The sequence below is a fragment of the Mustela nivalis genome (genome assembly GCF_964662115.1).
Source record: "Mustela nivalis genome assembly, chromosome: 11".
Lineage (NCBI taxonomy): Eukaryota > Metazoa > Chordata > Mammalia > Carnivora > Mustelidae > Mustela > Mustela nivalis.
The window spans coordinates 85,495,871-85,506,423 of NC_139030.1; the positions used below are offsets into that span (position 1 = coordinate 85,495,871).

General features: G+C 52.7%; 1 protein-coding gene across 1 annotated transcript; it reads left to right on the forward strand.

Moving 5' to 3' along the window:
* Positions 1–5,876: 5,876 nt before the first annotated feature.
* Positions 5,877–9,692, forward strand: LOC309844521 (tubulin alpha-4A chain). Its single transcript, XM_082691513.1, has 4 exons — positions 5,877–5,986; positions 7,741–7,963; positions 8,257–8,405; positions 8,648–9,692. Exons 1-4 carry the CDS (start codon positions 5,984–5,986, stop codon positions 9,617–9,619), a joined length of 1,347 nt encoding a protein of 448 aa, XP_082547639.1. The 5' UTR covers positions 5,877–5,983; the 3' UTR covers positions 9,620–9,692.
* The last annotated feature ends 861 nt before the right edge of the window (positions 9,693–10,553 follow it).

Here is a 10,553-nt window from a genome sequence, read left to right on the forward strand (position 1 = left end):
GAAAGGTGTGTCATTGAAGCCAAGAAGAAAGTTTTTCAAGGAGAAAGGAAGGGCCAATTATCTCAGGCATTGTTGAGAGGCTGAAAAGGATGTAAAAATGTGACCTTTAGCTTTAGCCAGTTGGAAGTCACTAGAGATTTTGGCAAGAACATCTCAATAGAGAATGTGAACCAAGCCTGCAGAGACAGTGAAGAGGAGAGAAGACGTGTATATCTCCCTTTGGAAAGATGGTGCTGTGAGACAGAGGACAGCTGGTAGATACTCTAGTCTTAAAAAATGGAAGGATATGCACTAAGGCTCAGTTCCAACTTTCCCAGATGGAATCAGTGGAGACATTTTAAATTTTGAGGACCTTGTTGCATGGCTCCAAGACAGAGGGGAGACTCTGGGAAGAAGTTAGAAAAGATGGAGATAACAAAGGGCAAAGAGAAGAGGGAAAGAGATCCAAAGACAGAGTGGTCTGCAGGACACCCTTGTAAGGTAGACAGTCTAAGCAGTGATTCAATTGGAAAAATGAAGTGAGGAGCATCATCTTCTAGATTCTGTACATGTGTGTGAATGTCCAAGTTTTCAGGGTGCCTGCATGTCTCAGTTGGTTAAACGTCTGCCTTCAGCTCAGGTTGTGATCCCAGTGTCCTGGGATCAAGTCCTGCATCAGAGAGGAGTGTGTGTCTCCCTCTGCCCCTCCCCTCTGCTATGTCCTCTCACTTGTGCTCTCTCTCTTTCTCAATAAATAAATAAAATCTTTTTAAAAAATGTTCAAGTTTTCAATCTGGCAACATGGATTGCTGCCTGTACACCCACCCAGACATTATGGCTCTATTCAGGAGATACATACATACGTGCACACATGCACGACTGTACACACATATAGTCCTCATATATATTCGGTCTTTGTGTAGGATAACTGGCTCACAGCTGCTAAAACCCTTGGAATTTCATTAAGTGTTGAGAGTGATAAAGAGTGATAAAGATATCTTTTGTTGGACGCCTGGGTGGTTCAGTGGGTTAAGCCTCTGCCTTTGGCCCAGGTGATGATCTCAGGGTCCTCGGATTGAGCACCGAGCACCAAGCCCCACCCCCCTCTCTGCTCATCAGGGAGCTTGCTCCCCCGGCCCCCCGCCTGCCTCTCTGCCTACTTGTGTCTCTTTCTGTCAAATGAATAAACAAAAAAACATTTTTTAAAGATATCCTTTTTACGCTAATGAGGTGTCATTCGGAAAGCACCTAGGGTTGGGGGCAGGTGGCCAGTAGAGTCAACCAAGTGTTAGAGGGTTGGAACTGTCAGTCTCTTCTTCACCTCCAGGGAGGAGGTGCCCACCCATAAAATGTAGAATAAGTTCACCTCAAGAGCGGGGAGAGGAGCTAGAGCAACCCCAGTGGTCAGTGATTCCATCCACCATGTCTATGTAATGAACCTCCATAAAAGCCCCAAAGGTTGGAGTTTGGAGTTTCTAGATTGGTGAACATGTGAAAATAATGGGGGAATGGCATGCATGGAAAAGGTATAGAAACTCCTTGTCCTTTCTCCACACCATGCCCTATGCCTCTCTTCCATCTGGCCATTCTTGATTTGTATCCTTTTACAATAAACCAATGATACAGGAGTGAAACATCTCTCTGAGTTCTGTCAGCAACTCTAGAAAATTAATCAAACCCAAGAGGATCTCAAGGGCACCTCTAATTTATAGCCAGTTGATCAGAAGACCAGGAAACAACAGGAGTACTGGAGAGGCAGTTGTATAGGACTGTACCCTCAGTCAGGGGAATCTGATGCTATCTCTGGGTAGGTAGTGGCAGAATTGAGTTAAATTGCTAAGACACCCTGCTAGTGTCTGAGCATTGCTTGGTGGTGTATGGGGAAGCCCACCCCCAGAGTTAACACTGGAACCTATTTAAGATATAAATAAACTCAAGGCATTGGCAGATTGCCTTCCTTCTAGAGACTCTAGAGGAGAATCTGTTCCTTGCCTTTTCTTCCTTCTAGAGGCTGCCCATATTCCTTGACTCATGGCTTCTTTCCACCTTGAAAGCCAATAATTACATCACTTTGACCTCTGCTTCTGACCTCTCCTTCCTTGACTCTGTCTCTCCTGTCGCCCTCTTCTACTTATAAAGACCTTTGTGGTTATACTGGGCTCACCCAGAAAATGGAGAATAAGCTCATCTCAAGACCTTCACCTTAGTCACATCTGCAGTGTTCTGCCACGTAAGGTGACATAGTCACGGGGTTCAGGGATTAAAATGTGGACATCTTTGGGGGATGATTAATTCTGACTATCAGAGTTGCTAATTGGGAATGCAAGCCTGATATAGCCAGATCTTCCAATTCTTTTCAAGATAAGCTAGGAATCTAGGTTTTTATATGACTGTGCAAAAAAAGTTAATGCAGTTGGGACTGCTCCTTAGAAAGTTCTGCTGGTAAGATTACCTTAATGCCCTTGGCCTGCATTGAGAACTTGGCTCTTAGAGTGTCAGTCAGTCAATAGTTAAAGGACCAGGATGGTTTGTTGTGCCTAGACTGTGTGTATAAAGAATATGATTTGTGCTGCGGGGCACCTGGGCCACTCAGTCGGTTAAGCACCTGACTCGATTTCAGCTTAGGTCACAATCTCAGGATTGTGAGATTGAGCTCCTCATTGGGCTCCATGCTGGGTGTGGAGTCTGCTTAGGATTCTCTCTCTATCCCCTTCTCTCTGCCCATCCCTCTTCTCTAAAATAAATAAAAGTCTATGGGGCGCCTGGGTGGCTCAGTGGGTTAAGCCGCTGCCTTTGGCTCAGGTCATGATCTCAGGGTCCTGGGATCGAGTCCCGCGTTGGGCTCTCTGCTCAGCAGGGAGCCTGCTTCCCTATCTCTCTCTCTCTGCCTGCCTCTCCATCTACTTGTAATTTCTCTCTGTCAAATTAATAAATAAAATCTTAAAAAAAAAATAAAATAAATAAAAGTCTTTTTAAAAAAGAAAATGTCTTATGCTGATCAGCTGCTTTTCTTCTAGGAGTCTGGAATTTGGGTACGTGCAAGACAGAGGTGTCTATGTGACCAGCCCTCACAAGTCTTAGGTGCTGAGTCTCTAACAGGCTTCCTTGGGCAGAACTACTGCAGAGAAATGTTGCTCCTCTTCCATTTTGGAGGAAGAGAATGCTGTGGGAGTCCTCCCGGGAGGGAGAGGGCAAACATTCCTTCAGATTCAGCTCATGTCTTTCCCCCTTATGATCCAGCTGTGCAGCCTTCCTACATCACTAATAAACCTTAATAGCTTATTTAACAAGTAATAAACCTTAGCTAGGGGGTTATTTATCAACTTTATGCTGAGTCCTTCTAGTAAATCTCCTGACATGGGGGTGGTCTTGGGGATGATCCAGAACGAAGGCAGTTCCTGCTTTTTCTCATATATTCTAACCGCTATGGGGATGAACACTGTTAGGGTCAAACAAAACAATTCAGAGAGGGAACTTAGCCTCCAGGCTGCCGATTTGCAACTTCTGGCTTCTTAGAGTTCTACCTTAATTTTATTCCCATCTCAGAAGTGAAACAATTCTTCTGACATACATTTAGCCAATGCTTACCCTGTGCTAAGCACTATGCTAGGATCTGGGGACACAAAGATGAATAAGATCCAATCCTTACCTGGAATGAGTCTGCAATTTCTAAGACGGCTATGTACACAAATAACCGCAGCCTGGTGTGCTAGCGCACTAAAGCAAAGGAATGAGATGCTCCAAGAACCCATTCAGATGCTTACACGGCACTTTGCTGTGTATGTACACAGCCCCGAAGTTCATCTGGTCCTCACAATCTGAAGTTATCCCTGTTTCACAAAGGAAGAACCTGAATCTGAAGGTCAAAGGAGTTTTAGGGTTTTGCTTGAAAGAGCTCAGGTCTTTTACCATACTCATTCTTCAGGGATTGGGGATACACAAGGGAAAAGGAGGGCCCAGGAAGGTCTGCAAGAGATTGTATGCTCTGTCATCACCAAGGGTCTTTGCTCTGTAGAGACCATGACCCCATTTCCCAAAGCAGCTTCACTATACGACCTTGCCCCTTTCCATATTTATGAATGAGTCTTGTTCTCCCAACCATACAGCAAGTGCATAGGGAAAAGAGACCTTGTCATGCTTCACTGTGTTCCTTTCCATGCATTGCCCAGGTAAGGTGTCAATTAGCTATTTTGTTGGCAGGAAGTTGCCATTGTTAGTTATTTTAGCCTACTGTGTTGTCATGTCAGACAGTATAGTGGTCCAAGGAAACGCTATCATGGAGATGCAGGTGAATCATTTCCAAGGAACTAGACTGGGAGACAGGTTTCTTCATGGTATGCTGATGGGCTCAAGGGGAACTTCCTGATGATTTCCCCAGTGAGGGGAGAGAGCTAGAAAATGTAAGGCATGCAAAGGAAAGCAGAAAATCGATAAGGGGCACCTGTATGGCTCAGTTGGTTAAGCAGCTGCCTTCTACTTCAGTCATGGTCTCAAAGTCCTGGGATCCAGCCCCATATAGGACTCCCTGCTCAGCAGGGAGTCTGCTTCTTCTCCCTCTGTGCTCTCTCTCCTCTCGCTCGCTCTCTCCAATAAATAAATAAATAAATAAATAAATAAATAAATAAAATCTCTTTTAAAAGTAGATGGAAAAGCCCATTCTTGCAAGAAATGGAAATGAAGGGGCGCCTGGGTGGCTCAGTGGGTTAAGCCGCTGCCTTCGGCTCAGGTCATGATCTCAGGGTCCTGGGATCGAGTCCCGCATCGGGCTCTCTGCTCAGCAGGGAGCCTGCTTCCTCCTCTCTCTCTCTCTGCCTGCCTCTCAGTGTACTTGTAATTTCACTCTGTCAAATAAATAAATAAAAATCTTAAAAAAAAAAAAAAAAGAAATGGAAATGAAATCTGGGAAGAAGGGATAATTGATGTTGAGGCCTCTGCCTGAGCGCTAAGGGGTTGAGATGTGGTCGCAGATGCCTGCCCCAGCCGGGAAACAGGAGAAGATGAGAAAGTCAAAATCAGCTGTGATACCAGAATCGCCACTTTCTTTTTTCCTCTTCAGAGTCAACGCACATTTTGATACCTCACAACAATGCTTTCAGTGTAGGATCATCGTCTCCTTTTAATATGCCAAGGACTCAGTGAGGTTAGGTCACTTGCCCAAGGTCACATAGAACAGTCCGGCTGTGAATGCAGGTCCCGAGGGCTTCCGCCCAGAGCTCTGGCGGTTCTGGCGGCAAGGAAGTGGGCAGGTGTGGGTGGCGAGGGCTCGCTAATAGTGACGGCGTTGATGACGGGGCCACTGACCCGCCGGCAGCCGGCGAGCCGCGCCAGATTCCTGGGGTCGGCCCTCGCAGACAGGCTGCGGAGCTTGGCTCTGTGGGGGTACTCTGAGGGATCGGCACCCTGGGGCTCAGACTGTGCAGCTCTTTGTCCTCGGCCGCCCACAGGCATTGGCGAAGGCCAGCCGTCCCGGCCGAGGACCAGCAGGCCGTGTGCCGCTGCAAGGGGTTCCCCCGGGACTGGCGGGAACCACCAGGGAGGCAGGGCGGGGAGGGGGGCACGGGCGAAGGCCCGCTGAAGCCACTTCGCACGGACAGCCTCTACAGCACCCGGCCTAAGTCAGAACACCTGGGCGATGGGCGCCCTGGGGATTCAGGTGCAGGCGAGATGCGCCCTGGCACCGCGCCCTGCGTCCCTGTCGTGGAGATCGGGAACCCAGGGTGTCGGCTCAAAACCTGGAGCGAGGGGCTGAGGTCCGCAACGGTACACCTAACCCAAGTGCGACAGGTGAGAGACAGGGGGAGGAGACCGCCCTGACCCCGTCCCCGTCCCTTAGCGCCGCCTGCCATGCGGGGGCGTGGCCTCCGGGCCGCTCAGCTCCTAGTGGGCGAGCGCAGCGCGCGGGCCCCGCCCCCGACTATAAGAGCGGTGCGGCACTGCAGCTAGCGCAGTTCTCACTGAGACCCGTCACCCGGACTCTACGTGAGACCCACCGCCCGGACTCACCATGGTGAGTGGGCCCCGCAGGGATCGCGGCTCTCCCCTTATTGCCCTTCTCCTTCGGGACCCTCCATTCCGAGATGCTCCGGACCCCCATCCGATGTTCCCGGGCTCGAGGACGCGCGAGGGTTTGTGCATTCCCCCACCCCCACTCTCTCATTACTTTGGCCGAGCCGTGCAGTCCACTTTTGGAGGCTGGGGAAGGGGGATGGAGTGGGGTGGGATTCTTCACTAACTGAGAGGAGTCCTTCTGGAAATCGCCTCCTGCTCCAGCAAGCATTTGTGCCCTAATCCTCCTGAAGGGTTGTCGCGATCCCGCGCCCAGTCCTTTCCGCGGATGAGGGAGACCCGCTGGGCTGTCCTCCGCCCCAACCTCCCGCCGCCCCCCTCCCCGCCCCCCGCTTCCTGGATCTGACCGAACACGTGCTTAGCCCAAGAAGGTGGTAGGGGGTCACATTACTTGGTCCAGCATCCCCCTTTCCTCCGACTGTGTGTGCATCCCTCCTACCCAGAGCCCCCCCCCCCCGTGACTCAGCACCCCGATTCAGAGCCGGGAGGGGTGGCGGGAATGGGGTTCGGCGTTGTGAGGCGAGTCGGCCCCTCTCCAGCTGGAGCCAAGCGAACGGACGGGCAGAGACAGCTGGCGCTGAGCGAGAGTGCGGGCCCAGGCCAGGTTGGGGGGAGGGGAAAGAGGTGTGTGTAGGGGGGTGATATTTATAGCCCAGGAACGGGGGCCGAAATCCTATCTTCACTTTCGGCTGGGATGTAACTGGAAAGAATCTAGAAGGGGGCGAATGCAGGGCCCTGGTGCAGGATGGCGCTTATACTCCGCACCGCAAGGCGGGTTACCTCTGGGGCCTCACCCCAGGTTCCACTTCCTTTTCTGGGTATTTGGAAACCGTCACCCCGCCATTTCGGCGTTAGGAAGGGAGGCTGCGTGAGCCCTGCGCCGCACCACTTTGGCTCTTTACGGGTTAATTTCAGACTGGCAGGGATGAGCCTAAGGCGCCTAGTGCCCCAGTGCCCACAACCCTTATTGCCTGCACCTGCCATCTGCACACTTTGCTATTTCCGTGAGGGCTGCGCGGTGGATGAAGGTGGTGAAGATACCCAGAGTGCGGGGGTGGAGGTGGGGAGAGCAGCCAGCTGGGATTGATCTCCAGAGCCAGATGGGATTTAAAGGTGGGGGTGAGGGCATCCTGATGGCCAGTGTGTGGGGTCAGTTGATGCCAGATCAGAAGGCTGAGACCTTTCTGCAGCCCACAGGAAAGAAAGGGAGAGAGTTGTAAGAAATTCTAGTTCACCTTCAAAGAGGGCTTTTGGCTATAAACTCATGCCTCTGGAACACCTATCCCTTCTCGGGCTGGAGGAGCTGGCTTTGGGAGTAAAAAACTGGAAACAACTGAGAAGTTGTGTGCTGTTGTCTGTTTCTGCAGTGTCTTTCATATGCACTTGCCCTCTCTGTCCTCCCTGAGTGTCCTGTGAGTGTGGCAGGGTCATGCAGAGCCACAGTTCTTACTTGACAAGGTCCCCACAGAGAAGTGAGCTAAGGGATTTTTCCCTACTGGGTGCCTCCAGTGGTCAAGTCCTATGTGGGGGAGCCTGGGCAGGCTGCCAGCCTCTTCTGACCTATGCCCAGCCCCAGGCCTCCACTTTTGCCAACAGAATCACCCTAGCCGATAGGCAGTGGGGTGGAAGAGAGGCTCATGAGGTGAGGACTGCAGATGTGGTGCTTATACTGTGTCCCCTCTCTTTATCCCTCAGCGCGAATGCATCTCAGTCCATGTGGGGCAGGCAGGTGTCCAGATGGGCAATGCCTGTTGGGAGCTCTACTGCCTGGAACATGGGATCCAGCCCGATGGGCAGATGCCCAGTGATAAGACCATTGGTGGAGGGGATGACTCCTTTACCACCTTCTTCTGTGAAACTGGTGCTGGGAAGCATGTGCCCCGCGCGGTGTTTGTGGATCTGGAGCCCACGGTGATTGGTGAGATGAAGATGGGGTGGAATTGAGGGGAGCAGACAGTGACTCCAAGCTTCCCTCTGGAGGGATGGTGTCTAGACCTGGCTTTCCTGGCCCTACCAGCTCTGCCCTGTTTGCAGCTGATCGAAGGCTAGCCTGGGTGGTGGATCTGGGTTTCTCACCCACTGCTATCACAGGCCAGCAGAAGGATGAGCTTTTCCACACATCTGACCACAGCTACTGTGCTGGGGGAGGGCGATCCCTGCTGAGCATGGCCTTGTGGTTTTTGCCCTAACAATGTGTTTGCGCCCTACCAGATGAGATCCGAAATGGCCCATACCGGCAGCTCTTCCACCCAGAGCAGCTCATCACTGGGAAGGAGGACGCTGCTAACAACTATGCCCGTGGTCACTATACCATCGGCAAGGAGATCATCGACCCAGTGCTGGACCGGATCCGCAAGCTGGTGAGAATCTGGGATGGAAGGGAGGGGGCTTTTGAGATGATGCTAATGGTCAGGAAATTATTTTTTTCCAGGACCCATGTTGGGGGGTCATCTCTAATTTTACTATCTTATGCCGCTGCTATGAGATACTTCCTAGTCTTGGCCCTGACTCCTGAAAGGGTTCAGGCATTTGTGGAGTCAGAAGATAGAGCTCTACAGGCCCCTGATATACCTACATGCTCTTTCTCTTTCCTGCCTTTCAGTCTGACCAGTGCACGGGACTCCAAGGCTTCCTGGTCTTCCACAGCTTCGGAGGGGGCACTGGCTCTGGCTTCACCTCTCTCCTGATGGAACGGCTCTCGGTTGACTATGGCAAGAAATCCAAGCTGGAGTTCTCCATCTACCCCGCGCCCCAGGTGTCCACGGCCGTGGTGGAGCCCTACAACTCCATCCTGACCACCCACACCACCCTGGAGCACTCAGACTGTGCCTTCATGGTGGACAACGAGGCCATCTACGACATCTGCCGCCGCAACCTGGACATCGAGCGCCCCACCTACACCAACCTCAACCGGCTCATCAGCCAGATCGTGTCCTCCATCACGGCCTCCCTGCGCTTCGACGGGGCCCTCAACGTGGACCTGACGGAGTTCCAGACCAACCTGGTGCCCTACCCCCGCATCCACTTCCCCCTGGCCACCTACGCGCCGGTCATCTCTGCGGAGAAGGCCTACCACGAGCAGCTGTCGGTGGCAGAGATCACCAACGCCTGCTTCGAGCCTGCCAACCAGATGGTCAAGTGTGACCCCCGCCACGGCAAGTACATGGCCTGCTGCCTGCTGTACCGGGGTGACGTGGTGCCCAAGGACGTCAACGCCGCCATCGCTGCCATCAAGACCAAGCGCAGTATTCAGTTCGTGGACTGGTGCCCCACGGGCTTCAAGGTCGGGATCAACTACCAGCCCCCCACCGTGGTGCCCGGGGGCGACCTGGCCAAGGTGCAGCGCGCCGTGTGCATGCTGAGCAACACGACCGCCATCGCCGAGGCCTGGGCCCGCCTGGACCACAAGTTCGACCTGATGTACGCCAAGAGGGCCTTTGTGCACTGGTACGTGGGTGAGGGCATGGAGGAGGGGGAGTTCTCGGAGGCCCGGGAGGATATGGCTGCCCTGGAGAAGGATTACGAGGAGGTGGGCATCGACTCCTATGAGGACGAGGACGAGGGAGAAGAATAGAACAACTGCCTGGACCCCACTCACTATGTTTATTGCAAAATCCTTTCGAAATAAACAGTCTCCTTGCACGGTTTCTTGTCCCCTCTGTGAGTGCTTGAGCTTCTGCTGCCTTCCTCTCTGTGCCGCTGCTGCCTGCTGCTTCTGCTGCTGCCCTCATTTTTGCTGCCTGTGACCCCTTTCCCTTCTGTGGCTGAAGGTGAGACCTGCCAAGGGGTCCATGCCAGGCCTGAGGAAACATGACCCCGGGGACCTTGATGTAAGACCCCCGGGGTGCCCAGGATGGTAGACAGGAAATGAGGACTTACTCCCAGACCTGTGCGTCCAGCTGCAAGCTGTTGAAAGACACAAGTTTTCACTTCCTTTCCAAGTAGGAGTTTAAGTCCAGCAGTTTCTGTATTTGAGTTAGACTGCCACCCTGTTCTTCCTGCTGCTTCTGCATTCACCGATTCTGGAAGCTTGGCCCCGGGCACTTCTGTGCGTCATGAGGGCCTGGGACCAGGACTGGGCTGGCCCACAGTTGCTGGGCATGGAGCCTAGTCATGAGCTTGGGGGATGGGAAGGGACAAGGGCAATCTCCTAGCGTTGTCTGTGTCACCGCACCTCTGAGCAGCTTCGCACAGCTGTCTCTCTTGCTGCATTGCTGGGGCCTAGGGCTGTGCCATTAAAGTCAGGTCGTCTCCCCTCTGTTTGTTCTTTCTTTCTGACCTCAGCCTCTATGCTAGCCCAGGGAGCCTCCTGCCAGGGCCCTGGGGAAAATGCCAACATTGCTAATAGGCACCCCAGGACCCACATCGACGTCAACATGTGGGGGTGAGCATGGCTGCGGGGGGCGGGGCTGGGGGGTGGGGATGAAGCTTCAATCTTGGGAGCAGAAGATGTCAGCCCTGCCCTTCCCCTTCCCTCCCTGGTGATTCAGGGACGCAGTGCCCTTCCC

Coding starts and splice junctions, on each gene's coding strand:
- LOC309844521 (XM_082691513.1), top strand. Junction 7,964..8,256: donor TCTGGAGCCCACGGTGATTG/GTGAGATGAAGA, acceptor GCGCCCTACCAG/ATGAGATCCGAAATGGCCCA. Junction 8,406..8,647: donor TGGACCGGATCCGCAAGCTG/GTGAGAATCTGG, acceptor CCTGCCTTTCAG/TCTGACCAGTGCACGGGACT.